Genomic DNA, 14,777 nt, shown 5'->3' on the forward strand with positions numbered 1-14,777 from the left:
ACAAGTAATATCTGCTTTATTAGAGTAGAAACTTAAAAATTACAAAATTTGTCCTTGAAACAGGGCTTCAGTGTTGTATGTTAATTGGCCTTTTTTGAGATCTGGTTTAACTTGGGAGATGTACTTCATTATTCTCTAAGCAAACCCAGAAACTTAGAAAAACCAATTTAACATTATCCTTCCCTGAGGACCCAATACAAGGTATTTTGCAGCTATACTGAATTTAATTTTATCATTGGAATTATAGGTAATGGATGAATTTCTGATACTTTCTTTTTCTAATCAGAAGCAGGGCATTTTGGAATGACTGTTACTTGGAGATGTATTCATTGTTTCTTAGCAGAGAGAGAATTACAATTGTGAGAAAATTGTCATAAAGGGTAATGAGAAACAGCCAGGCTCACTGGCAACCCCTTTGCAGACACTGGCCTTACTTTCGTGAGATGTGGATGACATGCTCCTGGAAGCCTTAAAACACACCTTTTCTGAAGCTGAATCTTCTTATGCAGAGCACCAAGCAGGGCCATCCTAGCCAGGACATCCAAAAGAGTTTGTATCTTAGAAGAAGAGCTAGAAAAATTAAACCCGCTTTTAAGAGTGAAAGAATCACTGATCCCTGAGGTTTTTCTCTTATCATCCATTAATAAGATGGTGATTCCCCACCCCACCCCCTGTCCATACCTTAAGTGTATATTTAAGGTAGTTCTGGAATTCATCAAATACATAGCAGAGATACTCATTATATCAACAAGTAATATACAAGAGGAATCTCGTAGAATCTTGGTTTCTTTTCACCCTTCCTTGCATATGCCAGGGATGCATTTTCATTACGGCTGCAGAAGACTTGCAGTACCAAAGACTCAGTATCAGCCCCTCTGAAGTGAGTGGGCATAAGGTACTATGGTCTTTTCAAAAAGTTTCAATTTTTCTACCCACCATAATTGATTACATTATTTACTGCCCTTAAAAGATCCAAGGCAAGACCTTCCTTAATTCACATAAACAGAGAAAGTTTTGGAGCAACTTAAATACTCTGAGCGCAATATAATATTCACCTACCAGTCTTCAAATGCATGTTATTCCTGCAATACCTTTGCTTTTCCATTCAAATAGAAACTAAGCTAAGCTGTATGTGAATAAGTTAGTACAAGGTAGGCAAAAACAATTATAGAGGGTAGACCTAATAATGACAGTCATTTTCTTGGGGTCGTACTGGAAACATCTAATGTGTTCTTTGGACCTTCTTAGGCATCTCTTACAATTGAGGACTCTTGCCTTGGGGCAGTGCATATGAACTTTGTGACTGATAGATGACTAACTTTTGGGAGGCTTTAATTCTAAAAAGAGAGTGAGCTAAACAATGGATGTAGTTCAGGCAGCATTTCAGACTAGTTATTGTTGCTTATCCTAGGGAACATCAGGACTTTTGAGTGAAAATGAGTTAATGATCCATTCAGGAGTCTAAATCATATGAAAGTACAATAAAACTAAGTCATCAGCTAATGTGTAGGCCTTTTCTACCTTTATTCAAGAGTCTTACAAACCACAAAATGACAGAAAGACTGTCTATAGCCTCTGTTATGGACGAATAGGAGTCAGGTTGTGTCTGCAGTGCCAAAATCAGTTCAAAACTGAGCTGATAAATTTTGTAGCTTACACCAGTGGCTCTGCATCTAATGGACTTTTTGGACTTTTGCTATTAAATTATCTTGGCAAATGGCTTTGATTCATCTTTCCCTTTAATTTGCTGCAGAATACAAGAATGTAAAGCTTGCCACCCTTGAGGACAGTTTATTCTGTGATCTGTGACTAGCCTGTCCCTTCTTAGGGACACTGGGATTACTGTTTCAAAGTACAAATTAACATTTTACTGCAGTTTCCTTTAGCCAATATTTGTGATAGCACTAGCCTTTCGGAGTCAGGGTGTACTTGTATTAGGATACACTGAACTTCTCCAGCATCTCGTCAAGACTCTTCCATGTAGTCTTGCAAGATAGTACTTATATCATGCAGCTGGTTTTTTTGGACTCTCAAATTGAACTATCTCAAATTGGTGCTATATAGCTTTTGGAGGGAGAGGCATCTTTAAAGGGCAGTTCTTCCCGTCTCTCTCAGACTTCATCCTAGTACTATTCATCTCATACATCGGATGTGTATAACACTACTAGAGGAAAACCCTATACACAGTATGCCTCAGACCACACATATTTGCATGTAATATTTTCATTTACACTGGAACAGGCACTTTCACTTTAGATCATAAGCCAGCACTTCAATGATACTTGCTGGGGTGTGGAGGGAAGAATTACAAAGTGTGCATTGGTTATGTTCATGGAATTATGTAAACGAACCTTAGTTTCACAGTCTCAAAATCAGCATAATAGTCAGGTGGAACATGCCCTTCCCAGAGTCTTGGACATAATGTGTAGTCATCTAAGGATTGATGCTTCCTGTCTCATAACAGTTCTGTTAGTGAAGCTGGAATATGTTGAAAACTTACATAATAAATGTTAACTTAATACTCCGAAAGAATACAAGCTGCAATGCTCAAATAATTAATTCTCATGGTATTAATAAGATAGTGGAAAGTTATCTTTTGTAAATTCTTTTAGTGAAAGTCATTGATAAATCTGGAATATTTTTTTTTAAGATTGTTGCTGAGCAGATTCATTCTTACATTCAAATACAGTTATTTGAAATAATTGATTGAGTTTTGATTCACAGTACAATTTTTTTTTTAAAGTCAACAAATGAAGTAACAGCCTGTTATCCTGTTTATAGCACCTACCTTGCCTACATATCATCTCTGTTGCAGAAACAAGTGATCCAGTCTAACGCTTGCTTTCATACTAAAATGTGTGTTAACTAGTACAGAAGAAAATAGTACTCAGTTGTCTACAATATCTACAAATTTTATATTGGCCAGTTGTCATGCATGTCACAAGCCAATGGCAGGAGTTTTACAAGTTACTCTTAAGCTTCAAGTCTCATTTTGACTTTTCATATTTAACTTAGTTGTTGTTATTAGAAGAGAAAATAATAATCTTAAGTAAAAGGTGCAAGGGGAATTCTAGAGGAGCTGAAACACTGGTATTTTATCCTGAGACTTCAGGGGAATGTCTCTCAAAGAGCTTACAGTGCCCATTTTTATAATTGTGTTTTCAGTGATCATCAGGAATAAACTGTACGTTTCTTGACTCATATTTTGTTTTCTGTGTTAGCTGTTATGAGACTTGGCTGCTGTGGAGCTTTATGAGTGTACCAATTAAAAAAAAAAATCTAAGTGAGGTTGCTATGATGTAGCACTGCACATATTAGTTCAAATTAAAGAAGTCTTTAAAAAACTCTACTTTTGCATAAGGAGAATGGGAGTTAATTACGAACTTCTTAAATTCCAGTTGTAGACAATAGTTCTACTACCTTAAAATTATGTAACACTAATTATATTTCTGTCAGGTAGATTAAGAGCTGGTAGACCATTTTTATGTTAAATCTTTCAGGAACATAAAATCTTTTGTTGTCCTTTTAAAATAAATTTATGCACTTCAGTTTTAAAGAGTAGTCTTTAATTTCTGTGAGCATGTAAATTAAACTTTACACATGTATGTTGTGCTTGGTGATAATTTCACTGGGATATGGGTAGTAGAAAAGTGAAAACCAAAAAGGGTTTGATTTAGGGAGAGGAACAGAATGACTTGCCCTTCCTGCTCCTGGTTTTGCTGCCATTCTCAGTTTTAATCATTCCCTACCCATCCACACTCCTGTGTTACCCACACTCTGAGAAATTAGTAAATGGGTACCTAGGTACCTCATGTCATCTGTTATTTATCACCTTGTCTTTATTTGGTCTGCTTTGCTAAGAGATTCAGGAGGGAATAAAATAGTCCTCTGTTTCCATTTTAAAGGTAAGCAAAGTAGCAACTTCCTGCTTGTCCTACAACATGTAGGACATGTAGTTGCATGGCTATTTCTACAGTTTCGTTCATATTTTGAATATAAGAAAAAAGTAAATGATTCTGATGCTTTATTCAGCCTTATACTGTTTGTGTAGTGAAATGCTAAACTTGTGTTCTCTCCCTTTCAAAACAGATACAATTGAAAAAGAGATAAGAAAAATCTTCAATATTCCAGGTGAAAAAGAGACCAGATTGTGGAACAAATACATGAGTAATACTTTTGAACCTTTGAATAAACCAGACAGTACCATACAGGATGCTGGTTTATACCAGGGACAGGTACAGTGTGATATTATTTCTTTTTTTTAAATACGTTTATTTTTTTGCTCATGAAAATGTAGCTCTACCCAATGAATTTTTCTTCTTTTTAAATGAAAATTGCCTTTTAATAGATTGTGTTAGGATAGAGGATTTTATAAACAAAGTCATCAAAATAAAAGTAGTCTTTGAGTATATTTTTAAGATTAAAGATGAGTTTAACTCTCCTGGTGAATTAAAAGTAAATGAACATAACATTGTTGACTTTGGATTTGGTAAAATCTGAAATAAAAAAATATTCCTAAGATCTGGGATATGTTCCCATAATAGAACCCCAAATTTGAAGAACTTTTTAGGTACTTTAAAAGAATAATGGCTTCTACTCAAATTCTACTGTCCAGATTTCAGAAAGAAATTAAGAGAAAATGAAAATAATTCAGATAAGAACTATAGAGACAAAACAGCTTGAAAACCTGCTTTAGCATGAGACAATATCACTTTAAGATCCCTTTATGGGAGGATTTCTTACAAGATAATTTTTTTACCTTTTCAGATGTATATAAAGAACAAATATTGGATGTTAAAGCTACACAAATAGAAACGCAAACTCATTGAACAATTTCATTATTAGAATAACTTTTCAGATTATTACATTGATTCTTTAGTCTTCAAATAGACTTGGATTTTTTTTCAGCAGCTGTAGTTTATGCTGTTGTACTACAAATACGAATGGATGAAATCTCATGGCAGTAGTTGTAGGCAAGATTATATTAAAGTATTTCCTTTTGCCTTGAAATACTTGACTCTAACCTACTTACCAGCAGTATTTATGCTGTGCTTCAGTTTTCTTTTATGGCATGGAAGGTAAGTAATCAGTGCACCAAAATAACAGCATGAACTATTGTGCCCTTTAGCTTCATGCTGCATGCACTTAAACCCTAACATAGGTAATTCTAACAATTCAGAGGTCCTGCTGGAAAAGCCCGCGTGTCCCATGAAAGATTTGCGTCAAAGATGTAACTTGCAAATTGCCTCTATCCCAGTGAAACATTAACTATGAAGCAAGCATGGTCTAATACAGCCATAAAAAGATCTCTAGGTGACATCTGTACTTTCAGCAAAACAAATATTGTTCAAAACCAAGTTTAACCATGGTTTCTGAAAATGCAAAATGTCGTGGTAGACCATGTGTGTTTGGTCACTTGCACTTGCTGACACACAAGGTTGTTGTTTTTCTTGCTGAGCCTCCTAATCTAATAATAGTTATTCTGACTACTTACAGTCTATCTGACCTAATAGTAATTTTTTCTTGCGGTGTAATTCTAAACTATGCGTGTGGTTGAGTAAATTAATGTTTTGAATTTATTGATTGGTTTCTGAAGTGAGTCTTTAGGGGTTTCATTGAACTTCTAAGTCTAAATCTTCCTTTTATTTAGTAGTCTCTTAGAGCCAATGGAAGGAAGTATGGCAGAATCTGTCTTACAGCATTCATGACCAAAGATAGCAGACTAATCTTTTCCAGATAGAAAGTAGCTCATGATAGAAAGGTGGTTTTCAATGTCATGTCTTAATGTATTCCGACTGAAAATGTGATTACATCTTCAAGTGGCAGCATGACTTATGTATTAGGTCTTGAGCGTAAGTGCATATGTGAATGAATGTATGTCACTGTGTAGACGCATATGGGCTCAGCATGGCAGTTAATTAGCATCCTGAAACATCAGTGTACAGTTAAGCAGAATTAGTTGCATTGGAAATTAAGAGTTAGATTCAGTTTAAATATTGGAGTCTAGTTGCCATTTCAGATGATCTAGGCTATCTCAGCTGTCAATCCAGAAAGGCATGAGCTTTTTGTAGGTCCTGTGTCATATCTGCCAGCATAGGGCAGATATCTGAAATACCTAAATGCGTTTCAAATGGCACTGAATGCCTGTGTTTAGGACTGAGTGTTCTGTACTCCCTTTTGTACCAATAACAACTTGAATGAAATTAATTTCGTTAACCAACTGTCCCACTGGAAAATTAATATTAGATTAATGCTTTTGCAACAAATACGGGAGTAACCAGACAAGTATGATTTTAAGGTTATCAAGGCAGAAAACGGTTTGGTTTGAGGTTTTGGGTTTGTTTGGTTTTTTTCCCTAACAATCTGTGTGTATGAGAGGCAAAATTCCTTCAGGAATATCCCTTCCTTAACAGGGCTGTTGTATAGACATGTGATTTCTATAGATTCATAGATGCTGTTTAGACATTGCAGGTCGTCTTCTGACCTCTTTGAGAGGTAAGGTCTTGCCATTTTATATATGGATTGTTGAGGCATACAAAAGTGGCTTGACCAAAGTTGCACAAATTAAGTTGCGGGGAGAAAAAAGTGAATAGAGCAAGAGGAAAATGCAGTGTAATTGAATAGAATATTCTTGAACCTCAGGGAATGGTAACTTAAACATCAGTCTTTTCTATCTCAATTACACATCAGCAAATCCATTAAAAAGATTGGAACAGAAAGCAATCTACTGATACTTTTATTTCAGTTTTCCTATTACACTTTTTGTGATAGGTACTGGTGATAGAACAGAAGAATGAGGATGGGACATGGCCAAGAGGTCCTTCAACTCCTAAGTAAGTTGTGAATTTAAGTCATGTTATTCACTATAGCTTAACTATTTTCACATGTTATTTTGCTTTAACAAAAGCCTGTTTTTAAAAGTGGCATTTTATTTTGAAAATCAGCCTTCAGATGTTTTAGCTGAAAATATGCTGAATAGTGTATTGGTTGTAAGCGTTACATATTGTAGAACATGACATAATAATGGTGAATTCCTGCGTGTATGTTACTTAATTTTGTTGATTTCAGTCAGTGATACATGTTATCCTGCTTAAAAATAGGAAAAAAAATCCATAGTAGAAAACTGTAAAACTTGGCTTATTTTATTTAGATTTCTGTTTCAAAGCATAATGTATCTGTTAGGTGAACATAGATATATGTATTTTATCAGTATTTTTTATATCTAAATGTTCCCATGGATAGCTTGTCCTTTTATCTCCAGAGCACAATATTTACACATAACCATTATTTAAATTGCAGTCCACATTACCAGCATGTTGCTTTTGTTCTTTGTTGGGCTGTTGTCAATTAAGAGAGCACAATGTTCTCTTTCTTTTCTGTTCTTCCTGCTGCCATTATCAACAGTACCTTGATAATGGCAAGTGAGTAGAAAGACTTGAGTGTGGTTCTTCTCATTTAATGGATAAACTTTTTTTTTAATATTGTTTCCAGAATCTAAAACATGTTCTGTTGGTTTTGAAGAATGGTTGGAACTAGTTAACTAGTAAACTAACATGATCTCAGCCTTAAAGATAGTTAACTGTGTTTTCTCCCATTGTTGGCTGGTTCTTGAACATATCTTTCAGGAAAAGTTCTTTTCCTTTTATTTCTTTTGATATTCTGCATTCATTTAATTGAGGTTCACTGTTGTTTTAAAACATTTTTATATTATCATTGCTTACAGTTTGAAGGAAAGAGTCTTATTTTTCGTGGTTTACGTCAAGGGCTTTTATTAGGAACACTAGCTTCTATTAAGTTGCTTAATGAAGTCTGAGTTCAATTTAAGCTTAGTATGAACAGTGTAATCTTGCTTACCAAGATGTTATGACACAATGAATTGAGACTGTAGAGCAGCAGAAAGAATGGGATGCAAAATACTTGAAGTCTAGTCTCTGACCTCAAAAAGCATCTAGTAGAAATGTAAATTCTGAGTCAAATTTTAAACATAGATTTTGGAAGTTAAAAGAATTTAGATAACTCAATGTCACAGATTCTTTTTGGATGTTTGGGTAGGAAGATATTCTTGGTGTTGGTACCTGCTTTTATTCTGCCAGGTTTCCATTCCACTTTATGGAAGGGATTCAGGAGCAATATATAAATTAAAGAATATGTCCTGGAAAATGTTTGATATGGGGACAAGGAAAATGATAATTCAGAATACTGATGTCAGTGGAGGCTATAAGTAAGCCAGCAAATGAAGATGAATAGTTCTACTGTGAAGCTGAGGCATGTTTTTGAGGTTTGTCAGGTATCAGAAAGATGGATTGAAATTTGGTATTCAAATGCAATGTAATAGTGGAAAATTTGCAAAATTTAGTGGATTCAGATAGAAACTATCAACAAGCAGTAATGGGGACAGGTTTTTACATCTGTTTAAAATGATGAAAAATCTAATAAATGTTTAAAAGGGTAGAAATACTACACACTTGGTTTTGAGTCTTCTGTGTGAGATGCATTAGGAGTATTTGTTTGTCATCACAAATAGTATACATCCAGCTACCTTTCTGCAGTCCTGTCATTGGTCACACGCTGGTCTCACACCAGTTCCTGCTGTGACTACCTCTTTGTAGTGCTTGTTTGAGAAAAGTACAAATTATAAACATAAATTCTGAGGCCAGGGAATAAAATGCCATATTTAGAAAGGTCAAAATATAGAATATTGGAAAGAATGAAAGGTTTATGTTGCTTGTAAAGGGCAGGATCATTTCAGAACATCAGCTAAGCTTTTCACAGAATTGTAGAATAGTTGAGGTTGGAAGGCACCTCTGGAGATTGTCTGGTCCAATCCCCTGTTCAAAGAAGAGTCACCTGGAGCAGGTTGCTTGGGATTGTGTCCAGTCGGGTTTTGAGCATCCCCAAGGATGGAGGCTCCACAGCCTCCCTGGAAAACCTATTCCAGTGTTTGATAACCCACACTGTAAAATAAATTTCTTGCATTTAAATGCAATTGCCTGTGCTTCGGTTTGTGCCGATTGCCTCTTCTCCTTTCAGTGGGCACCACTGAGAAGAGTTTGGCTCAGTTTTCCTTACTCTTCCCCCACCAGGTATTTCTACCCTTTGATAAAATCACTTTGGAGACTTCTCTTCTCCAGGCTGAGCAGTCCCAGCTCTCTCAGCCTCTCCACATAGGTCACATGCCGCAAGCCCTTGATCACCTCTGTGGCCTCCCGCCGAACTTGCTCCAGTACATCCCTGTACCTCTGGTACTGGGGAGCCCAGAAGTGAACCCAGCACTCCAGGGGTGTCTCGCCAGTGCCGAGTGGAGGGGAAGGATCACCTCCCTTGACCTGCTGGCAATGCTTTTCCCAGTGCAGCCCACGAGGATGTTGGCCCAAGGACACGTTGCTGGCCCCTGTCCAGCTCTTTGCCCAGCAGGACCCCAGGTGCTTCTCTGCCAGTCTGCTTTCCATGCGGTCTCTCCCCCCACCACCTCCACCCCAGTGTGTACTGGTGCCTGGGGTTACTCCTCCCCAGGTGCAGGCCTTTGCATTTCCTTTCACTGAACTTCAGGAGGTTCCTGTCGGCCCATTTCTCCAGCCTGTTGAGGTCTGTCTGAATGGCAGCACAACCTATGTTGTGACAGTTGAAAATGAGAGAGTAAGATGTTCTGCACATTTTCCCTGCGTCTTTCTTGTTAGCGGAAGCATAGCAGCAATCTTTGTATTGATTGCTTCTTTTGGCAATTTTTCTTTCTTCCTACTGCAGGTGGTGAACGTTGGCAGTTTTTAATGAGAAACGTGTTAAAGGTGTGAGAATCTTTTTCTACTGCAAGAAAAGAACGTATTTACTTTGAAAGTGGCCAGATTGGAACCTCAGCTCATAATAGGAAGGAACACTTTGAAAATGATAATTCTGTTTCTCTTAGAATTAGAACGAATCAGTAGAAGTTAAAAGATCGATTATCATCATAATTGTCTCTTCTTCTGAAGAAACGATTTCAAGTTTGAGATCCTTTTTATATAGGAGCAGAGACCTAGCTCTGCAACTTAGAATTTCAGCTTTATGGCCAAGCTAGTCAGTATTTGGATTTCTTTTAGGTGTACTGTTCTTCTAACTTCTACATTTACTTAATTTTGGAAGTAATTGCAACATCTGCTGTAAAAACCCCACTACATTTTAATGAGATCTGCTATTGTCTCATATTTTAATGCTGCTTAAAATGTTTGTGTTTTGCTGGGGGGTTTTTTGTCTGGAAGCATCTGAATATTGTGTACATTCTTAAAATGTGCACAGGATCAGTCAGGCTTAGGAATGGCCGGATTTTTGGGTCTCTGAGAGGTTCTGTTTATATCAAGTGTTTATATTGGCTACTGGGATGTTTGTTGCTCAGGAAGCTTGGCTTCTGTGAAACTTTTTCTAGTGAGCTCATAGTGACTTCTTCTGGAATGTCTTTACTGTCATCTGCTCCCAAAATAGATATTACTCAGCATTAATGGGCAGTTCTGCAGCAAATTTTGTTATACTAACTTTTCTTTGAGTAACTGTCTCTTCAGTGTCATATATGTGACAAACTCATCCAAACATGGAGATCCAAGTTGCTTTGGTAGCTTAGTTGCTGCTGATCCCAGTCCTTGAATGAAGACTTATGATCTGTGTGCAGTCAGGTTTGTTTTTTCATATTTGCATCCTTCTGTGGGAGATTATTCCACAGGTAGAAAAACAACTAACCAACCAACCCTATTTGAATGGTTTATTATCATCAAGAGGATGATTTAGACTAAGATATAAAAAAAAAATCTGAGGTTCTAGTTCAAATAACTTAAGCAGCTGTACTACGAAATCAGATTACTTGTGTTCAGGGAAAAACTGTACAACAATTAAAACCTTTCACCCAATCTGTGATTATAAAACTTGAGATAAGGAGAAGGAAGGATATTAAGTTTTGGAGTTCCATGAATTACCAAATGAATAGTCAGGACAAGGTTTCTGTTAGTTTTCTGTTAAGAAGTTGTTACCTGTTTATGTGCAAACAGAAAAGCAAGTTAGAGAAGGATACAAAGAAGCTATTTACTAGAAACTTATTTTGTTCTAAGTTTAGAGAAGCATTGTTTGCTGTTTTCTTGGAAAACTTAACAAACAAGTATTAAATCTATTCATCATATTCTTCAAAAATGCTTCTTATATGGCAAAAAAGTAAGAATTTTTAATCTATCAATATATATCTCTGTGTATAATAAAAGTAAGACATTTAATTCTGATCCAGTTTTTTTAGACTTCACTGTGGAATAAATCATTCTAATCAAACTTTGCATAATTTACAGATGGTCTGCTGTTAACTTTAACAATTTTTGCACGTAAAAGGGAATACATTGATTTTATTATTTTTTTTGACCACACAAAAATTTGAGACTATGCACTTTTATAGTTTTTCTTCTTGGTAATAATGAATGTTTTCTTACAATACTTAGTCACATGGAAGGTTTTTTCATATTTTTTTTCTGGTTCAAAACTGTATGCCTCTTTATCTTGGAAAAACACTAAAGGCTCTTCATTCTTTCTTTTCTGAGCTGGATCCCATAATGTTTTGAAGAAAAAAAAATTAATAAAAGATGCTTAACTATCCTTTTTGAAATAATTTAGTGCTTGCATATCCAAGTATTCTAGGAAAAAATATCCATGAGTCTTCAAAAGAAAAACTATTTGTCTACTGAAATGAAAAGTGTCATCTTTAATCAAGAGATGTAAAATCTGTTATTTTATTCCCCGAAGCAGTTGATGTGCAGACAGGTGTGTGTTTCTACTGACTTTGCTGCAAGAAAGATAATTGTGGAGAATAGAGCTAACTGGGGACTTATTGTGATGTCTTAAATTGTAAAAGCAAGAGCTGTCAGAGCTTGTCTGCTAGTCAAGAGCTGGACTGCTGATGGCTGATGCATAATAACTTGTTAGACTGTGGTAACCATGTGTCTGAGCGCCTGTGGGTAAACATCAAACATTGGTAATGTACAACAGACGTTTTCAAGTTAGTTTAACAAACATGCTCATTAATATCAGTTAATGCAGGGTTGAGAAACTCTTTTAACAAATGCATGCCCTGAACATTAATATTTGTTTTGATTACTGAACATTAAAATATCAACCTTTCATGCACAACCCCCAAAGAAGTATGATTAACTGAATTAGTTGGGTTTTGTAAGAAGAGAATAGTCTAAACTGAAGTAGGTTAAGCATACTAAAGCTTGCTTTAAAATACTAAATTGTACATTAGCCTGATTATAACCACACCTTCACAGAATCAGAGTCCTTGAGGATGGAAGGACCTCTAGTGATAATCTCATCCAGTCCCCCTACTCAAAGCAGGGGCAGCTGGAGCAGGTTGCCCAGGAGCATGTCCAGGCACATTTTGAGTATCTTCAGAGGTGGAAACTGCACAACCACTGTGGTCAACCTGTTCCAGTTTTTGACCACCCTCACTATAAAAAAAGTGACAGTTTATAATTTTTTGTGTGTTTTTCTTTTTGTGTGAACATAATCTTATATTCAGATGGAATTTCATTTATTTCAATTTATACCTGTGGCCTTTTGTCCTTTCAGTGGGCACCGCTGAGAAGAGTTTGGCTCAGTTTTCCTTACTCTTCCCCCACCAGGTATTTCTACCCTTTGATAAAATCACTTTGGAGACTTCTCTTCTCCAGGCTGAGCAGTCCCAGCTCTCTCAGCCTCTCCACATAGGTCACATGCCGCAAGCCCTTGATCACCTCTGTGGCCTCCCGCCGAACTTGCTCCAGTACATCCCTGTACCTCTGGTACTGGGGAGCCCAGAAGTGAACCCAGCACTCCAGGGGTGTCTCGCCAGTGCCGAGTGGAGGGGAAGGATCACCTCCCTTGACCTGCTGGCAATGCTTTTCCCAGTGCAGCCCACGAGGATGTTGGCCCAAGGACACGTTGCTGGCCCCTGTCCAGCTCTTTGCCCAGCAGGACCCCAGGTGCTTCTCTGCCAGTCTGCTTTCCATGCGGTCTCTCCCCCCACCACCTCCACCCCAGTGTGTACTGGTGCCTGGGGTTACTCCTCCCCAGGTGCAGGCCTTTGCATTTCCTTTCACTGAACTTCAGGAGGTTCCTGTCGGCCCATTTCTCCAGCCTGTTGAGGTCTGTCTGAATGGCAGCACACCCATCTGGTGTATCAGTCCCTCCTCCCCTTTTCCTGAAATCTCTCGTCTTGCTGAGGGTGCACTCTGTCCCCATGTTCTGGTCATTAATAAAGATGTTAGAGAGTATAGAACCTAGTACTGACCTCTGGAATATACACTAGTGACTAGCCTCCAACTGGACTTTGTGCCTCTGGTCAGAATCATCTGGGCCCAGCCATTCAGCTGGTTTTAATCCATTTCACTGTACACTTTAGTAACCCCTGCTTCATCTGCTTGTCTATGAGGATGTTACAGGAGACAGTGTCAAAAGGCTTACTGAAGCTGAGACAAACAACATCCATTTTGCTCCCCCCCTCATCTGCCAAGCTAGTTATGTCACCATAGAAGGCTATCAGGCTGGTTAAGCAACGTTTCCATTTTATAAATCCATGCTGACGTGTCCTTGTCACCTTCTTGTCCTTCATATGTCTGGAAGTGGTTTCCAGGATTAGTTGCTCCATCACTTTCTGTGGGATTGAGATGAGGCAGACTAGCCTGTAGTTCCCCAGATCTTCTCTCTTGCCCTCTTGAAGATATTGATGCCATTTTCCCTCTTCCAGTCTTCAGAGCCCTCTCCCAATAGCCAGGACCTTTCAAAAATAAACAAGACTGCCATCACAGTAACATCAACAACCAGCATCTCATCAGACCACATGGTCTTGTGTATCTCCAGTGTGTTTAGGTGCCCCGTAACTTGATTGTCGTCCACCGAGGGTAGGTCAGCATTGCTCCAGATTTTGGTTTCAGGGGCGTGGGATTCTTGAAAACTGGTCTTACTGGTTAAGACTGACACAAAGAAGGCCTTGAGTAGCTCAGCCTTTTTTATGTCCTTTGTCACCAGGGCCCCTGTCCCATTTAGCAGTGGCCCATGTTTTCCCTGGTCTTCCTTTTGCTGTTTGTGTACTTGTAGAATCTTGTTGCCCTTCATGTCGCTTGCCAGATGTAACATGACATAGGCTTTGGCTTTCCTGACCTCACCCCTGCATAACTGCATGGTATCTCCATGTTCCTTCTGGGTTATCTGCATCTGCTTTCACTCAGCCACTTTCTCTTGATGTCTGAGCTGGGTCAGGAGCAACCTGTTCATCCATGCAGGCTTCCTTCTGCTTTTGCTTGATTTTCCACTTGTCAGGATGGACCATTCTTGAGCTTAGAGGAGATGGTCCTTGAATATCAACCAGCTTTCTTGGGCCCCTCTTTTCTCCAGGGCTGTAGCCCATGGGACTCTACCAAGCAGATCCCTGAAAAGGCTGAAGTCTGCTCTCCAAAGGCCAGGGTTGTGTTACTGCTTTCTGCCCTGCTCTCTCGGGATGCTGGATTTCACCATCTTATGTTCATTGGAGCCAAGGCCCCAACCTTCACATCCCCAACTAATTCCTCCTTGTTTGTAAGTATCTGATCCACCTCTCCTTGTTGGCTCCTCAACCACCTGTGTCAGGAAGCTGTCATCAATGCACTCCAGAACTTTCCTGGATTACTTGCGTCCTGCTGTGTTGTCCCACCAGCAGGTATCACAAGGGTTCAAGTCCCCCATAAGGACGAGGGCCTGTGAATGTTCGGCTTCTTCCAGTTGTCCAAAGAAGCCTTGTCTGCTTTTTTTTTTTATCA

General features: G+C 38.2%; 1 protein-coding gene across 5 annotated transcripts in view; it reads left to right on the forward strand.

Moving 5' to 3' along the window:
* The window catches only part of USP15 (ubiquitin specific peptidase 15), a 72,335-nt gene that overhangs the window by 26,403 nt on the left and 31,155 nt on the right, over window positions 1-14,777 (forward strand). For all 5 annotated transcript variants that reach the window (XR_007507648.1, XR_007507647.1, XM_049813854.1 and 2 more), the window contains exons 5-6: window positions 4,090-4,235; window positions 6,772-6,833. Coding sequence is in view for 3 of the 5 variants with exons in the window: in XM_049813854.1 (XP_049669811.1) it covers window positions 4,090-4,235; window positions 6,772-6,833 (208 nt within the window). In the remaining 2 variants the exon portion in view is untranslated. The remainder of the gene's footprint in view (window positions 1-4,089; window positions 4,236-6,771; window positions 6,834-14,777) is intronic.

The sequence above is a fragment of the Accipiter gentilis genome, chromosome 11, assembly GCF_929443795.1.
Source record: "Accipiter gentilis chromosome 11, bAccGen1.1, whole genome shotgun sequence".
Lineage (NCBI taxonomy): Eukaryota > Metazoa > Chordata > Aves > Accipitriformes > Accipitridae > Astur > Astur gentilis.